The sequence below is a fragment of the Electrophorus electricus genome, chromosome 4 (genome assembly GCF_041902795.1).
Source record: "Electrophorus electricus isolate QZ-2024a chromosome 4, ASM4190279v1, whole genome shotgun sequence".
Classification (NCBI taxonomy): domain Eukaryota; kingdom Metazoa; phylum Chordata; class Actinopteri; order Gymnotiformes; family Gymnotidae; genus Electrophorus; species Electrophorus electricus.
In genome coordinates this window covers 13681043-13700000 of record NC_137500.1, presented here as the reverse complement: position 1 = coordinate 13700000, position 18958 = coordinate 13681043, and the positions used below count along the sequence as shown (strand labels likewise).

Below are 18958 nucleotides of genomic sequence, written 5' to 3'. Positions count from 1 at the left end.
AATACAGATTCTTACATCCACGCACAAACCTCCCAGACGTGCGCGGCGCAGCCCGAGGCATCCGGGGCAGGATTGGCAAGAGAGGTGGGCCGTATGGCGTAGTACGGATCTGTGGGGGGAGGATTTCATGCGTGAGGGAACAGCGCGGCGACAGCGCCTCGGATTTAATGAAGGCCAACGGGACACGTCTGCCTTCCTGACGAAAGCGGAGCAGCGCGCGCGGGTCCCCTGGTGCGTTGTTAAAGCGCTCCTGCTCGCCGGCGCGAGAAGCTCCTCCTACCCCTCTCTTTCTGGGTTTGGCTCCCCCCTCCCTCGCTCCGTTTTTACGCCCCGCAGGGGTTCGCCGGTCCCCTGCTTTCTCTGTAACTGCCGCACGCTGTGGCCCCGCCCCCAGCCCTGTCACTCAGCTCCGTAACTCTGCACATCATGAGACTGTTGTGCGTAATGGCGTGACAAACCCCAGACTGAGAGCAAGCGCAGGATAATTTTAAATGATTCGGCAAATCATCCCAGAGGACAGCTTCATCTCTCTGATCGCAAATACACGCATGTTCTGGGAAAATCAGTTATACTCCAGAGTGTATGTACAGTACACTTATGTTTGTTTCTAATGTTTCGACTCTCTCTCTCTCTCTCTCTCTCTCTCTCTCTCTCCCAGACAGAGAAGGGCAGTGCGCTCCATGAGGCCTCTCTCTATGGGAAGATGGATGTAGTTCGACTCCTGCTTAACTCAGGTATGTTGTTCCTCTTCCTCTTGCTGGCTGCAAACAAACAAAACTTTGCCACTTTTTTTGCGCGCGTGTCCTCTGGCCTCCGTGTGTGTGTGTGAGGCTCTGGACATGTGACCTTGTAGCTTCCTTCTCACAGCCATCTGTGTAATAGGAAGCAGGAGACTTCAGCACTTCCTGCTCTACAGAATGGGCTTTGCACACTGTTGTCGGCTTATTGTGTGGAAACCTCTTAAATTTCATAGTGTCTTTTTGAACTGAATCAAGCATATCATTTAGAGGCTGTACCAGGTACTACTAATACTGTACACTTCCTCACAGAAAGAACACTGTGCATAAATGCTCTTTAAATGGCCTTTTAATGACTTCTTAAAATTATCTTCTTCTTCTGTGTGTGTGTGTGTGTGTGTGTGTGTGTGTGTGTGTGTGTGTGTGTGTGTGTGAAGCGGGTGTCTAGATGAGTGCTGTTGTAATAGAGGACATCCTGGTAGGACATTAGTCTCAGTTGTCTCATGAATTTCTCTCCCTTTCTCCTTCTCTCTCAGGGATCGATGTCAACATTAAAGACTGTCAAGGAAAAACGGCACTAGAGATACTTAAAGAGCACCCAGCCCAGAAATCACAACAAATCACCGCTCTCATACAAGGTAAAACACACACACACACACACGCACACACACACAATTTCATGAACAAGAATCTTTCAGTCGAAAATCTATCCTGTGATTAGCCTGGCGAGCCCTTCCCCCCTTTCCAATCACACACACGTGCCCACGTGGATGAGGGTGTGTGTGGTTTCTGTGTGGACGGATGCCTGCTGATTAATAGTGCCTGTCGGGGGATGCTTCTGTAGCACAGAGAACAATGGCTGATTACCGGAATTCTCGTCACACAACCTCGGAATACTCAGGCACGCCAATGTACTTAGGGATGCTCCGATACGATACGGGGAGTATTGCATCACTGCCACCTCACCCTCCCGTGTCATCTGGAGTTTCTTAAGAGTTGCGCAAGACACTGCTGTTCCAGGAGCCTCTCGGCATGGATCGCTCATCAAACGCGCTGCATTGCGGCTCGGCTACGTCCCAGAGACTCGGCTGCATGCGGTTACCCGCAAAACAAGCAAGCAGCTCTGAAGCTGTAGGGCCAGAGGCTGTTTGGGTCCTCTCTTTGACAGAGTGCGTAGCAAGCTGTAGTTTATAACCGGGCGCGTGTGCAGGCCAAAGTTTAATCCAAGGATTTCTCGTGCTTAAAAGGTCTGACGTGTTTTTTGGGTTTCGCATGAACTCTTTGCTAGGAATTCCATAGTGTGAATTATCAGTAAGCCCAATACCAGGATGACCTCTGACCTCTTTGTGGTTGTCTCGTTCATTTGCAGTGGTGGCACCAAGCGCTGCACTCACTCTTCACATCCTGTTATGTTTGCGAGTGTGTGTGAGTGTACGTTTGTGTGATGGCTCTCTCTCTCTCCCTCTCTCTCTCTCTCTCCCTCTCTCTCTCTCTCTCCCTCTCTCTCCCTCTCTCTCTCTCTCTCCCTCTCTCCCTCTCTCTCTCTCTCTCTCTCCCTCTCTCTCTCTCTCTCTCTCCCTCTCTCTCTCTCTCTCTCTCTCTCTCTCGGTAGAGTTCATGATGGCAGAGAGCGAGAGAAGCCGTGTCACAGAGGAGCCAGCTCGTCAGTGTCCTGTACCTGCACCTCGTAACTCTGTATCCTCCCCTGCTGCCTCCCCTTCCCTCAGACACAAAAGTAAGTGTGTGTGTGTGTGTGTGTTTACACTACTGATCCTCATTGAGGTGGACACAGGACAGGCAAGAGCAGCACAAAGTGGTCAAGCTTGGTACTGCAGCTCATTCGCATTCATTCATGTCACTACAACCAGGAGATGACTTTTTTTTGTTTAAATGACTTTATTTCCAACACAGATTATACAGCACTTTCCGGAACAGAGTAGGGCATGGTTGGTATTTTGAAGAAATCATATATCTCCAAAACTTCTAAGAACATAAAATTAGCCATTTACACAATTGTGACATAATAACAAGCAAGCTAGAGGAAAGTTACACTCGCCTCAGTTGTAAAATACACGGTTCTCAAAAAAATAAATTAAGTCTGGTAAAGACTGCAGAACGTGTTCTCAGCATATATACTGCCGAGCCGGCTGCCCATAACCCGGCCAACAGTGCCCCTTGTGGTGAATGTGCAGTGGTGCAGCATCACGGCTCATTGTGTGGGCGTGACTGGTCAGGAGTGCTGATTCGGTGCGCTTCACTGGCCTTCACCGGGCTCCCTTAATGCTCTCAATTACGGCCAAGGCGAAGGGTTGCGAGTGCGAGAGGTGTCAGCGCACTCCAGTACACAGCTCAGGGGTGTCCAGCCCTTACTCAGCGGGTTTAATGTGAGACGTAGAGAGAGAAAATAGTCAAGAAAGAAGGAGACGAAGGGAGAGAGAAGTGAGTGAGCGGAGAAGTGAGCCAAGGTCTTCGAATACTTTCTCCTCTCTTTTTATGAATGCACACACATGCGCTCGAACACGCACAAACACACACACACACAAACACACACACACACATAAACACACACCCACGAGTGGAAATTTGCTCGTGGAGTCCAGCTTTCATCTCTCAGTTCTTGTCGTTAAGTCGGCGTCCTAACAGTATTCCTAATGGAGTCCACAGCGCTCCACGTGTTCCGTCTCTCTCTCCAGATGACACGGTGACAGGGGAGCTGTCCAAGTTGCTGAGCGAGATAAAGATGTGCCGAGACAGGGACTACTCCTTTGAGGAGCTCTGTCAGACCATCTCGTCGCACTCTCACTCCGTGGAGAGCTTCAGCAGTGGACGCCTGTCCGACGAGGAGCGGTGCGGCACGCTCGCCCGAACCGCCAAGGTGGGCCACACAGGGCAGGGCCCTGATGAGCAGCTCAGTGCTGTGATTACACAACAAGAAACAACAATTCTATTCAAATAGTGAAACAGGGAAAAAAGTAAAACATGCAGCAAATAAGAACACTGACAGAAAAAAATGTGAACATTTGAATGACAAATATGCACATTATTTAAAGTAGTGTGCAAGTAACATAAATAATTGGCCAGTAAAATTGTAAATTGCTAAATTAATTTTGGTTCCCTTTTTATAAACAATGAAAGAAGGAGTCTGACAAATATTCATTCGTGGTGTGTGATGCTCTCTCACAGGGAGATTGTGTGTTCGAACCCTCACGATACGAATCCCGCATGGCTGGGAGCCTGGGAGATTTAAAAACTATTAGTAAAAGGTTATAGTTAGTTGTAAAGTAAACAGGCAGCCAGTGGAATGATGATAAAACTGGTCTAATGTGATCTTGTTTTCTAGTCTGCGTTAGTATTCTTGTAGTTTGTTATTGTCTTGTGAACAATGCGATACGATAGTCGAGGCAAGTAAGCACAAAAGCAGGGATCCATTTTGAGCCAAACGAGAGCTTCGTTGCTAAAATGACAGGAAGCAGTTTCCTGATGTTATTATTGTGCCTGTCCAGAATAACACCAAGAACTCTGACTTCAGCTTTTGTGCATAGACAGATTTCCAAATCTGTCATACACCTTTTTTTCTCTGGGCTTAACTACCGATCGAAAGTATGTCTGTTACATCTCTGTTACGGTTTAAGAACTTGCTGTTCCTCCAGTGAAAAATGCTGGGCGGACAAGTTACTAAGTTATTGACGGTAGTGACATCATCCGATATATCATCTATAGATATGTAGAACATTGTTATGTATCATCATAGCTATGAAAATTGACTTCGATATTTGACCCTGTTGCAAAAGGTACAATGAAAAGTGGGCCAAGTACAGGAGGCTTGTGGAATGCCATACTTATCTGAGGCATGTTCCCCTACGCTAACGGTCCTCCAATTAAATATGTATCAAACCAGTTAAAAACACGCGTCTTTTAAGCTCTGTTCAGTGTTTTATAGAATCAAATGCATCAAATACAAAAACATCGTCAACATTCCCAGAGTGCCTCCGTGGATAGAGTTTGTACGAGTAGGAGTTTGTTTAGGCTGTCTATTTTCAGCCAACAGGTCACATGAGCCTGAAGGTGATAAGTCATGGCTCTCTGCATTGCTGAATATTACCCTGCTTGATAAGCCCATGTCAACACAGGTCTCATTCCATGTGCAGTATCACTATGTGACCAGTAGAGGGCAGGCCCCACCAAACTGGAAGCACAAGTGTTGAGTGTCCTTCGGTATATATGATCATAGGACACTTACTTAGAGTGCAAAATCGGTTCATTTTCATATCAGGAGTCATTCTAGAGGGCATGGGTTTGTGCTGGTGAGCAGCCGTCGAACACCGTGATCCGGTTCCATAGACGTGAAGTCATCTGGTAGCCGGGGCTGATGGGTAGCGGGGTCCTTCATCACTGCGTCTATAGGTCTGTGTCCAATGTGATCGATAACTGGGACACACACATGTTGACACTATACTGAAGGCCAAACCATTGATGTGTCTTCTTCTAAGTTATATACACACCGACGCACATATAAACAGGATCAGTCCTGGATTAACCATATCTGCCATGCCTAGTCAGGAAGGGTTTGGGCAGCAAAGGTTTCTGGTCTAATGTTTCACTAACATGTGTGTGTGTGTGTGTGTGTGTGTGTGTGTGTGTGTGTGTGTGTGTGTGTGTGTGTATGGGGCGGGGGTATTAAAGCTGCCACATTCAGCCACTAGTCACAAGCTGAACTGACCTTTCTCACATGACTCCCGGCAGTGTGTGTGTGTGTGTGTGTGTGTGTGTGTGTAACTATGTTATTGCTCTTGTCTACTCGTAGCGGCCGTCACCCCCATTACCCATAGCAATGGAGGAGGAGAAGGTGTGCGGTCCATCAGGGCTGTGGGAGGCGCTCACACCCTGCAACGGCTGCAGAAACCTGGGCTTCACTCAGGTACACACACACACACACACACACACACATATGCATGCACATAGCGCACACACATCCCAACACACACGCACCTTCCTCTCACAACAAAACCAAGGCCCCCACAAGAGCATGGGCTCACAAGCATGGGCTGACGTAAACGCCCGCACTATTAAGGACCCCCCCAATTTTGCTTTCACGTCTCACCTGCCTCAGCCTATCCCGGGGAGGCGCTCCGCCAATCATTAACTCAGAGTCTCCGAGACGCCGAGACAAGGTGAACCCAGCAGCTCAGCACAGCTAGCAGACGCGAGTGGACAGGTATGCAGGGAGCACCACGGGTAACAAGACATTTCACCCACGGGGCAACTTTTGGCACAGGACAGAGAGAGAGAGAGACTTTTTTCTACGCAAAAGGAATCCAAATGCATTCGGACTAGAAGAGCGCTTTGCGGGCCGCGGGCATTACCATTGACAGGTCAGGCTGGAACTGGAGCCAGCCCCACCGTCCCAGAGTGCTTCAGGACTGGAGGCTCTGGTGCTTCCCTAGAACACACACAGTGTTTGTTAGGGCAGGACATGGTGCAGAGGACACGCGCACACACACACACACACACACACACACACACACACACACACACACACACACTAACATACATCCACTCATACAGTCACACAGATCCGCTCAGGAGGGTTTTGTGAAAACCGAATCTGTTCTTCATCAGTTTCCACGTTTGAATAAGTTGCAGTAGTGGAAATTGGCAGTGCTGTTTACTATTTCCTTTAGCGGTCGGGGGTCATACAGTGCATTCTGAAAGTTTAGGGGGATTTCCATGTGCTTGGACAGGGACTGAAGATGACACACACACACACATACACACACACACACACACACACACACACACACACACACACAGCAGAGAGTCACCAGAGAGTAGCACAAAGATGACCTGGGCATGAGTAGGGCTCTGTGACCACATGCTAGTTTCTTCGGCGCATATGTAGACACAAACCGAAATGGCTGAACCTTTTAAATGTGTTAGCGGACGTGTTGATCTCCTTGCAGTGAACTTTTTAGTATGGTGGTGGTACCATATGCTTGCGTTTCACTCTGCTTTCCTGGAACCATTGCTTTGTCTGAGTTGCTATGGGAACCTGATGGAGGTAAACAGCAAACTCCTGGCCCTATCTGGAAATGTCTCTTGGAAGACGTAGACTGTTCTTTAATTTCTGGTCCCATTTAGTGTATTCTTGACTAATTCATATGCAGGGAATGATGACGTATATGATAGAGACGGATAATGAGGGTCATGTACAGTGACAGTAGCATTGAGTTATCTGATAATATCTGATAATTATGCATAGATTTTTGGCTGTCAAAGAGAGTGTGTGTGTGTGTTTGTTTGTTTGTTTGAGTGTGTGTGTGTGTGAGAGAGAGAGAGAGAGAGAGAGAGAGAGAGAGAGAGAGAGAGAGAGAGAAGAGTTTATTTGCCACTGCCAGTTCTTCTAATGTCAGTTATATATCCGTGTGTGTGTGTTTGAGTATGGATATGTGTTTGAATATTTATGCTCTTTAAGACGACGTCACGTGTGAGAGACGACCTCTGTCCCACGTGCATTATGGGAAAATACGGAGGAGGGATCCCCCTCCATCAGACAGCAAGGCTAATGATGCCGTCGGTAACGTATTCAATTCACGTGCTTATCCATGTGAGGGACCCTCTGCTGCCATGGCAACAGAGGCCTGCGGTGGCATGGATGGCTGTGTGAGGGGGCGCAGGGAGCAGCGAGGAGGTAATTCTGGAAGGAGTTCCTGCTGTTGTAACACTTCTGCACCCTCAACACACCTTCACTTCTTCACTTCTGCAGGAAGAGGGAGCCACGTGCATGCAAACACACGCACACACACACACACACACGCACAAACATACGCACGCACACACACACACACACACACACACACACGCACACACACGCACAAACATACGCACGCACACGCGCGCACACGCACAAATATACGCACGCACACACGCGCACAAACTCTAAGACACAAGCAAAGACTCAGAAGGGTTCTCATGGTTGCTAGGAGACAGAGGATTCATAAAGTGCAAGGCGTGGGATATCCGCCTACTTCTCATTGACAAATCTCCATGCGAATGTGTGTATCACACACAGCCCTGCATAACAGCAGAGACAGAGGGAGGGGCCAGGCTGGGGGAGGGGCCTCTAAAGGGCCATCTCTCCCATTCAGTCTTTTTTGGGCATATGTATGATTCGTGGTTCATGGTTGGGGAATATCTGCATTCTTTAGTGTTTCATTTCATTTGCAAATGCTGCTCTATGGGTGTAGGTGCATGGAACCATTCCTACAAATATTATCATGGTGATAATAATGTGGAGATTCCATCACTTACAATTTCATGTATGTGGGCTCACTCTGTGTTAGGTTTTAGGTTTCTGCAGGGTTTTACCCCCCAGGGCCTTACGTTTTACCCCTCAGGTGCTTATGTTTTACCCCCTGGGGGTTTAGATTTACCCCCCCAGGGGTTTATGTTTTGGCTGTCTTATGCCCCCTTTCTGTTTCAGTAACTTCAGTAAAACAGATTTTATTTTGATTTAATTGCACTCTAATTCTAATGATTTCAAGCCCATTTTCAGCATAATTGTACATAAGAACACAAAGCTTTTCATGGACGAGGGTATAATTAAGAAATTCATCTTAAATCTGTATAATTAATTATACATGAAACTAAACACTACTGTGGGCTAAATGATTAATGGATTGTGAAAGGCTGCTTTTAAGGTGTTTGGTTCATTTGTAGTTAGCCTTGTGCATTGCAGTGCTTGATATAAACAGCGTAATTCTTCAAAAGCAGCCATGAATCACTGAATTTTACTGGTGCACATGGTAAATTTCTGTGATTCAGTGTTCTCATGTGTTCCAAATGTTCACTAAATGTTTTGATCAATCCCAGATGTCCATGCGGGCTAACAAACCCTAAGGGTGTGCTAGGACTTACTGAACACTGTTTATGACACTAGCAAAGCTGTGAAAATGAATCACTTTTAGTGGATTTGGTCATGGCTGTATGAGTATGTTTCCAGCAGTCACCTGAAAGACCAAAAAGGGCAGCAGTCGTGGGTCACATGGATCCTGAGAATTCCTCTGGAGATACATCTATGTGGAGATATAGCTCTGTGGAGATACATCTATGTGGAGATATAGCTCTGTGGAGATCCAGTCTGTGGAAATTCATCTCTGTGGTCAGATCCTGTGGAGATACGTCTCTGTGGAGATATGTCTCTGTGGAGATACGTCTCTGTGGTCAGTTCCTGTGGAGATACATCTCTGTGGAGATACGTGTCTGTAGAGGTCTCTGTGGTCAGTTCCTGTGGAGATACGTCTCTGTGGTCAGCTCCTGTGGAGATAGGCCTCTGTGGAGATTCATATCTGTGGTCAGCTCCTGTAGAGAAACGTCTCTGAAGCGCTCCATCTCTATGGAGATACATCCCTGTGGTCAGCTCCTGTGGAGGTGCTCTTTCTGTAATCAGTATCCATCTGATCTGTGCCTCCAGCCTGTGTCTCAAAGCGTGAACTTGATGTTCTTCACTTACTGAGAAGGGTGACATGTCACAGACTGGAACGTCTCACGGAGACAAACCTGAACACTGGTAGGAAAGCGGCCGGAGGCACAGAATATGACATCTGTTTTGTGTCGCTGTAGCTGATTTATTTTAACCTGGGATTAAAAGAGGGAGTCACCTAGTCTATGCTGATTAAGATCCTGGGAGGTTCCTGTTTTATCTGGAATTAGGATTAAGCCTCTACATAATAATACATTCTTGTGTTAATATTGATAATCTTTCCATTTGTTGCAGCTGTAGGGTTGTTGTAATTCATGGCTCGTGGCTAATGTTGTTCATGATTGATGTAATTCATCACGCCCCTTAGTTCCTCAGTGTGTCACAGTGGCCGCACAGGCCTGTTGTTCACTATATCTGTGTCCGTGTGTGTGTGTCTGTGTGTGTGTGTGTGTGCGCGCGTGCGTCCATCCGTGTGCGAGAACGTGTGTGTTCATGTGCGATGGTTAATTGCCTCGGTGAAATGAGTGTTCAGGAAATCCTTCAGTCTGGCTGAGACAGCAGGAAAGTTGGCACAGCCGTGATGGCTCACCCACCTCCCAGTGGGTGGGTACATATGACTTAGTTATTAGGTGGATTATTCAAAAGCCGACATGAAAGTTCCAGGAATGAGAACGATGGCGTGTGTGCTAAGGGGAACATGGTGTCTGTTAGTTTTGGCCTCGCGCTGGATGAGCTGTGGATATCTGTAGAACGCCTTATTTTTCCTGGACTGTACGGAGCGTTCTCCTTGGCTGCGTGGTTTGTTCCATAGGCCGGTAACGGCTGAAGTCAGCTCCAAGCTGCTGGTCTTTAGTCGGATGCTGTCAGCCATCCAGCCTTCTATGAGCTTCTTCTGGCACGGCTGCTAGCTTGGCCTTCCATGTGTTACACATGCTCCAGAATCATTCACTAAAAAGGTGTGTGTGTGTGTGTGTGTGTGTGTGTGTGTGTGTGTGTGTGTGTGTGTGTGTGTGTGTGTGTGTGTGTGTGTGTGTGTGTGTATGGGTGGCTGCTGGAAAGTGTTAGTTGTGCCTTTCTTCTCTTCTTTAGCCAATATGACCATCAGACTGCTATTTTTGGAAAGTTCTCCACTTAAACGCCTATGACCCCTGTTTAGTGCTGAGCTTTCGGCGGGTAAACACGGCCTGGCCACTCCTCTGTTTGTTTTGTGCACCAGTGTAGCTGTTGCTTTCTCTGCAATGCACAGGTTTGCAGCGTGGGAGTGTGCAGCGTGGGAGTGTGCAGCGTGGGAGTGTGCAGCGTGGGAGTGTGCAGTGCACTCCATTAGATCCCTGTGGTCTAGAGGCCCCTTTTTTCAAGCGTGCTGACCCAAACCTACTCTAACACATAAACCAATCCCAAATGATTAAAGATGAATTATCAAAAGATCTCTTTATCTCTTTCTTTAGCTCTTTAAGCCTATCTTTCCTTCTTCTGTCTGTCTGTCTGTCTGCCGTCCTTCTGTCTCGTGATGGGTGTGTTTTCATGGGCTCAGAGGGGCTTCTGTTCTTTGGTACCTTCAGCCAAAATCAGACATGCAGCCACTGGTGAGGGAATCACAGGAAATAACAGAGCCTATTCAGAGCAGATATAGTATCTATTCATACCGCATCAGAAACAGCTTGAGAGAGGGAGAGAGAGAGAGAGAGAGAGAGAGAGAGAGAGAAGGAAGCGCTTGTCAGAATGAACAGGGAAAACAGGAAGCAGGGAAACAGAAAGAGGAGAAAGCAGAGGGAGTGAGAAGAAAGTGAAGAAGAGAAGTTGGGAAACCGAGGGAGGAAGGGTAAGGCGACGGCAAAGGTTGTTGGGCCCTGGTCACGTGGCCGCAGGAACATGGCGGCAGGTTTCCTCTCAGGGTTCAAGCCCCACCGCCGCCCCACGCTCCCTAATTACTGAGGAGGACGGCCTGTGTTTGTTTGTTGGCTTCCTTTCCAAGAGACACAAAGTTCCTCTTTGGCCCTATCTCTGCCGTCAGATGAGGGGGAGGGAGAAGCTTTTGAGTGAACAAAGCAAGGACGTGTAGTAGGAAGCCTGCAGAGCTGAACTCCCGGCTCAGTGTTCAAACTGGAGGAGCTGGTCACAGGTACAGGCTGGACTATTTATTCATCCCTACTAGACTGCTCTCTCTCTCTCTCTCTCTCCCTCTCTCACTCTCTCTCTGGTGTGTCTTTGCCTGTTTGTATTCTTCTTTAAATCAATTTTAAAAAGTGAGAGAACTCACTTTTCCCCTATTTTTTCTAACATTTGTTTGGATGTTTCACTTTTTTAAATACTTTTTTTCAATGTTCTATTCCCTTTCTCTCTCTCTCTCTCTCTCTCTCTCTCTCTCTCTCTCCCTCTCCCTTTTTTCTCTGTATGCATGCATGCAGTGTGTTGGTGCACAGGAGATGTGCACGCTGAATCAGGAAACCCCTGTTGCACAGCCCCTCTGTTCACTTCCTGTGCTGGGAGCTGCAGAACAGGGGCTACAGCAGCCATTCCGGCTCCTGCCCTGACTAAGTGTGGATTCTCCGTCTCTGAGCTGTTTTCCCTCTTTCCTCTTTTGCACTGTTCTGTTGATGTCCTGAGCCCATTTCCCAGAAGGTTCTCAATTTGTTCTCAGTTCTCAGTTTGACTCAGAATTCTAAAAAGAGCGCGAGCGCGAGCAACAGAGAGAAAGCATGCGAGCGATTAGCGAGCAGATATATAGGACACGATAAATACTTGACGAGGTTTCGCGCTGGCTCCGCTTTCCCGGAAGGCTGCTTAGCTCAAAAGAGTCTCGAGAGGTAGAGGGGGAAGCATCATTCGGAGCGCTTTCACTAACAGCTCCCGTGCTTTTTGAATGGGCCTTGCCGCCTGCCGCGCTCGGCTTCACGCAGTGAGCCTCCCTTGAGCTGGAACAGAAGAGCGGAGCGTGCGAAGGGGGCAAGCCTCTGTTCCCTGACTATGTCGAGGCGCTCGGCGAAGCGTGTGGCCTTTTAGACAAGGGGCAGGGACAACATTTGCAGTAAGAGATGGACAGCAGGGCTTATAACGGGGACTTGAAGTTCATGTTACGAAAATTGCCCAGCGGCCTTTGACAGTGGGGCTGAGAGAGGATTTAGCGTCTTAAACAGGTGTGTGAAGCCAAGGAGCAAAAACTGCAATGCAGCATCATCTGCTGGGACTGGAAACAGTTTGCACCTGAGACCAGAAAGGGTGTGTGTGTGGAAACGGCTGGAAAACCTTTTTTTTTTTTTTTTCAACAGAAGACCTTGGAAATTAAAGCACATTTTCAGTTTATCTCAGAAATACCCCAACTGACAAAAAAAAGTTCAGTGTCAGAGTGTTATGGTCCGAAATCTTGGTTTATTAGTGTAAATAAGAACATTGTTTTTTGATGAAAGGAGAAATTAAGTTGGCTGTGACAGTTGGTTGTGACCTCTGGCATTTAACCCTTGACCTTTATGACTGTGAAGGTGGCTCATTCTGTGAATCAGATTTGCTTCTAACTCCAAACCTTTGGCTAATTCACAGAACCTTTCACAAACTCCATTTTCAGTTTGTGGTATTCTATAAGTTTGTAGTGACTGGATTTAACAGAAATGACTGGAATATTAGGCGACCGATTAATTACGGAGAGCTACATAAAACAGGGTCAAGTTTGTCTTTCTTCTTTAGTAAAGTCATTTTTAGAGCAAAAACCTTGAAATGAAGCTGAATTGAAATGTAATTTTTCTATCATGGTAAAAACTGTGGTAAAATAATAGTGGCTCCTCTTTGTAGCTGTGAATGGAGTGACAGGTGGCGGGGTTCGTGCTCTATTCTGTGCGCAGGACTCTAGGCACTGTGGGGGGAACGCCCAGTCTCCATCACTGGATGTCTTCTCACCACAAGACGAGGACAATCCGTACGAGTTAGTGGCCACGGCTGTCACACGCAAGCCCTGCTCACTGGACATCCATCTTCTCAATGCCTGCCAACGCAACGGTCAGTCTACCTCACACCGTGCACACACATGCACTCAGATGTTTTTGCACGTGCAGTTATCAAAAGTCGTTTAGTCCTTGGCTGTCTCTGCTCCACACCTCCACCTGTCCATGGCCTCTGAGGCATAGCCTGGTTGTCATGGCAAACACCCCCATCCAACCCCCCCCCCCGCCCCGCCAAACACCGCAGACATCAATGCTGCGCTCGCATCTGTGCCGCTGCTGTTACGGTGCTGGGAGTTACGGTTGTCGTGGAAACAGCCCAGTGAGGCACCTGCAGGTTGCCATGGAAACGTGCTGCGCAGAGCTGGGCTGCCCGGGTCCGTGTATCACACCTGCTGTGATGAGAGTGTTTGTCCTGTTAGACCCCCCAAAACTCCCTGTATGCAGAGCACTGTTCTGTGCCATGAGACAGCATGAACAACACATCTGCACTTGTGTGTGTGTGTGTCTGTGTGTGTGTGTGTGTGTGTGTGTGTGTGTGTGTGTGTGTGTGTGTGTGTGTGTGTGTGTGTGTGTGTGTGTTAATACAGGATTATAGCAGACTCTATTTTCGGCCACTATTTTCCTCCCAGACAATAAAATCATAGCTTGCAGGGCCTATTCTAGACCTGCCTGTCTGTGTGTGCGTATGTCTTCTTATCACTCTCCTGTCATAAGAGTCTAGTGTGTGTGTGTGTTACAACAGGATTATAGCATACTCTATTTTAGGCCTCTATTTGCTTCCAAAACCCTAAAATCATAGCTTGTGGTGCCTATTCTAGACTCCCATGTCTCTCTCTCTCTCTCTCTCTCTCTCTTTCTCTCTCTCTCTCTCTCTCTCTCTCTCTCTCTCTGTGTGCATATGTGCGTGTGTGTGTGTGCGTGCGTGTGTGTCCGTGCGTGTGTGTGCGTGCGTGTGCGTGCGTGTGCGTGCGTGTGTGAGTGTGTGTGTGTGTGAGTGTGTGTGAGTGTGTGTGAGTGTGCGTGCGTGTGGTGTGCATGTGCGTGCGCGTGTGTGTGTGTGTGCGTGGTGTGTGTGTGAGTGTGTGTGTGTGTGTGTGTGTGTGTGTGTGTGTGTGTGTGTGTATGTGTTTTATCTTATGCCTCAAACCCCCACAGTCCCATAGAAAATATTTCACTTGAATTTAAATGTACATTTACATTTACAGCATTTAGCAGATGAGCTTGTCCACAGTGACTTAATTTACCACACTAGCTCTGAAACACATCACATTCCAAATACAGAAATATATTTTCAAAATATTAAACAGATTATTAATGGGCTGTGACTCCAGAAAGTCTATGTGCATAATCCCATGGGTTAGCCTGTTAGGTAAGCGTGTGGATATAATTAGTCTTAATCTGAGATCAAAGGATTACAGTGAAATTTCACTGGGAAATGTTAACAAACACAGTGTAGTCTACATGGGTTTTCATGTCGTGACAAGTCCTAGTCTAGATAGCTGAATTTATGGAATCACCTAAATTCCATAAGCCTGCCCCTTTGCAGTAGGCGGGGCTTCGGCTATTACAGGCTGCTGCCCCTGTCAATCAGCGCCGCTCTCACAAGCGGTAGGGCACTGGAACCCCACCTGCATCGAGGCGCTCAAAGCTGCCTCCGAAGGCGCTGCTCAGCACGGCCTCTGGGTGTGCTTAGGTTAGCTGCTACGGGGATGGCTGTCTGTTGGGTTCAGGTCGATTTTGTGCATTAGCTCCGAAGTGCGGTGTCCTCAGGGACGGGGGTGGCAGACGGCCAACGGCAATCGCGAACTCGGGGGGGGTTGGGGGGCAGGAAGCTGGGAAACTAGCGTGCGGTGAGTGGGGCGTTGGGAGGGGTGGGGGTGTTGTTGTCTAAGCTGCAGTTTTCGTTTTGTGAGGCCCATCCTGATGGAGTAGCTGGTCCTGTGTGGTGCCGTTGACGCATTAACGTGTGGGCTGTGTTGTGTGTGTGTGTGTGTGTGTGTGTGTGTGTGTGTGTGTGTCAGTACACTCCTGGGGAAAAAAAGCAGGCCAAGCCCTAAATGAAATGTAATGATCCTAACAGCAAATCAACACAATACTGGGAACTAAACACATCACTCCTGACACACTCCTGCCACAGTTTGCTCATGACTGCAGTAAATTGTTGGGGGGTGGATACAGGGACATTCAATTCTATATTCTTCTTGTACCATTAAAACCATTAAAAACTTAATGTTCTACAATTTTGGGTGTATATAGTATAACTGGGAGACCGTCGACTCACCAAACTGTTACATTCTCAAACCTTCAGTCCTTGGTGCCTGCACAGTGTGGTTAGTTGATGAAATTTGTTTAATTCTGGGGCTGATTTCACATAACCAGGGAATGACTTATAGAATTTGGGGTCTGGGCCATGCAGTATATTCAGAAAATGGCAACAGGACAACACATCGATGTCCAGAAAACAGCTTGAAGTGCATTAAATACCTTTGATGGTCAGCACCCCCCGATGGCACCAGTGTGAGCTAGCGGTCTGACCTCTGCCCGGTGATCCGCCGCACCATCACACTCGGGCTGGGCTATGCGTTCGAGAGAAGTGCCGCACTGTGAGTGAACACACGGATGCTGACACATCCAGATGGGGACTCACACAGATACACACTTAAACACACACACACAGGCGCACACACATGCGCCTTCGCCTCGGACCCCCTCAGTGAAGACAAATGATTTAATCTGTAGAAATGAGCAGCTTCGCCACCTGCTTGCGGGAAAAAATGCCTCCAGCGGACACAGAACGAGAGAGGAGACTCCCAGCACCCCACAAAGCTGCCATTTTGTTTCATTTATTAACACAGTGCAGTTTAGAGCCTCATGAATATTCCAGCTTCATTTGCATAGGAAAGCAGGGGAGCTCCTCAGTATTCATGATGCAGTTACATGGTGGTCTGTAAGACCACGAAAAGGCGGAAAGGAGTACTTGTGCATTTTTGCGTGCATCCATGCGCGTGTATGTGTGTGTGTGTGTGTGTGTATATACATGTGCACTGCAGTAAGATTTATTCTCTGCATGTCAGTACCAGGTGAAATGGTTCAGTGCCATTTTGCCCCTCATACAGTATGAACTGAATGTAGATGTGTGAGATGTAGTGTGTGAGTGTGTGAGAGGCAAAGCCTGCCCCTTATCTCACAGTAACAGCTACGCTTTGTAGTGAAATTGGCAAATGCTTCTTGTGAACAGACCCATAAACAAAAAGGCTACTGTTCTCTCTGTGGTTTTTGTTTTGTGTGTGAGTGTGTATGTGTGTGTGGGTTTGGGTGTTTGTGTGTGTTTGCATGTGTCGGTGTGGGTGTGTGCGTACATGTGGGTGGACATGTGCATATTTTGCGTACATCACGCTAAACATGACGGCTAAAGCAGGAGCCAAAAAATTCTCTCCTTGGCATTGCACACTCCTCTGTGTGTAAGACTCTGTATGTCCTACAGTCGATGTGGGTGATCAGACGACCCTGCACGGTGTCAGCCAATCCGAGCGAGTCCCGAGACTGCCGTCGACGTCCTCGCCTCCTGTGACTCTCTCCTCCTCGTAGGCGCACCTCCCAAGATCTTCCTCCTTATCCCGGACACTCAGAGGGCGGCAGCACCGCTTCTTCCGGCCTTGGGGCACGCCGGGCGTTGGGAAGGCGTTACGATGTACGATCGCTCATAGGTTTAGTGTCGGGAATACACGTCGGTCACGCCTCCCGCTTTATATTCAGTGTAGTGGCTAATACTGCACAACATTTAGCACTGTATTGGGGGGAGACAGGTAGACAGCCTCTAACATGCCTTCAGATCTGCCACAACTCCGTTTATTTCACTCTGAAGTGTCTGTGATCTATTCACAGTATAATAACATGCTTCATGACTTATGCATAGCAGGGCATACTAGAGTTTGGCTTGGCTGAATCGGCTATACGCATCTCGGCGGGTTTCTCTCTCGGACAGTGGAGCGCTCCGATCCAGCACTCTCGCTCTTCATCTCATTTCATCATCCTCCTCTTTTGTTTCCCACCTTCCTTTGCACTCCGTAAGTAATCACACTCTGGGGAAATCATAGCAGGAATGAAAACTCTTCCAAGGGTGTGTGTGTGTGTGTTTATCTGTGTCTGAGTTTTGACCACAGGATCAAACACATCTGATACTCACGCTGCTGTAAACTGAATGCTGAAACATCCATACGAACACATTTGCTTTTTAATGAACACATTTATAGTTTGAATGGAACCAAAAGTATGTGTTAAGAATTTCTGAAGCAAACCTAGACATCTGGAAACAAAGGATCTTTACTTCTCAGGACCACTTTCCTGGTCACACACACAGTATGGAATGGTTTGTTTTGTCCATTTCTGGCATTTAGCTGACACTTTCATCTAAAGCAACTTACAATTATGATTGAGTACAGCTTGAGCAATTGAGGGTTAAGGGCCTTGTTCAGGGGCTCAGCAACAGAACCCTGGCAGTATCAGGGCTTGAACCAGCAACCTTCTGATTACAAATCAAGTACCTTAACCACTGAGCTACCACTGCATTGGTTTTTGTCTATTTTTTCCTGCAGTTTCAGGCTGACGTAGGCAGAGCTGCATCAAGCTGCTACTCCCGGCCGCAAACGCACACCACTGACCCGACCAGCGGGGCCGTCAGTTCACGCCCAGCTTCCAGATTTCACAGTTTTTGATAATCCCCCTGTCTCTTCTTTCTCTTCCTCTCTTTCCCTCTCTCTCTCTCTCTCTCTCTCTCTCTCTCTCTCTCTCACACACAAGGCCACTCTCCGAATGTGCCAGTCAGCGATGCGGAGCAGCGTAACCATGGTGATGACTACACAGGTCTGACTCCAGACTGTTCTCCTCCTTCCCCTGATACGGCGCTAAAGAACATTGAGAGAGTCATTCGCCCCCAGGTATGTAGACACACACACACACACACACACTCATACACCTGTGCATCTATTATTTGTTTTATTCCGTTCTCAAGATTAATGTGGCTCTTTGAGATGGGACAGTGTCAGAATGTAATGTTCTGAGCATCTGTAAAAATGAGCACACACACACACACACACCAAAACCATTCTCACAGGTGTCGTCGAACTTAATAATGAAATAAACTCCAAACAAGTTATGAATGAACATGTTTATTTCTGCACAGAGACTAGCAAGCAGAGAGGCTATAAACACACGTAGCTCTCCTCTGTTACATTCCTGTATTTCTCTCCTTATATAACAAGCTCATAAGTGTGAGACGTGATGTTCGGGATTAATGCAGAACCCCTTTCCCAATGGAAAATCAATTATTGATCATATAGGATCCCACGCTCCCTGAGAGCGATTCTATAGGCCAAGATGTACTGACCAAGAGCTGTTCATGCATCGACCATGTGCTTCCAAAGACCCCTGGTGTGAGTCGAACCCCATATGGTGGGAATGACCACAGGCTTCCCTCTTACAAAGTTAAAGAATAACATACAACCAAACACAGAGGTCACAACCATAAAAACAGTACTAATCACAAAATAATCAAAGCAATGAACACAAAACCTGCTCCACAGGCCTCTTCACTCCCCGCAGAAGCTGCTACGGTAATTACATTTGTAATGCAAACTCCCCTCCTGTTCACTAGTAAGATTTTGTACCTTTTTATTAAAAGGTTTTCCTGTTTCCTCATTCAGTGAGCTCACGCGAGACTCTCAGTCTTGGCTAAGCGAGATGAACGTCTGCCGGCCGGGCGGAGCCACATAACCTGGCTCGGCTAAAGACGTTAATCCGACAACCTA

At 47.6% G+C, this 18958-nt stretch overlaps 1 protein-coding gene across 8 annotated transcripts in view; it reads left to right on the top strand.

Moving 5' to 3' along the window:
- The window catches only part of anks1b (ankyrin repeat and sterile alpha motif domain containing 1B), a 110292-nt gene that overhangs the window by 34440 nt on the left and 56894 nt on the right, over positions 1-18958 (top strand). For 7 of the 8 annotated variants that reach the window (XM_035523475.2, XM_035523474.2, XM_035523477.2 and 4 more), the window contains 7 exons: positions 659-734; positions 1274-1375; positions 2350-2472; positions 3431-3612; positions 5542-5655; positions 13053-13206; positions 17952-18088. In XM_035523475.2, coding sequence (XP_035379368.1) covers positions 659-734; positions 1274-1375; positions 2350-2472; positions 3431-3612; positions 5542-5655; positions 13053-13206; positions 17952-18088 — 888 coding nt within the window. The remainder of the gene's footprint in view (positions 1-658; positions 735-1273; positions 1376-2349; positions 2473-3430; positions 3613-5541; positions 5656-13052; positions 13207-17951; positions 18089-18958) is intronic. The other variant, XM_081712525.1, reaches the window with a different exon arrangement.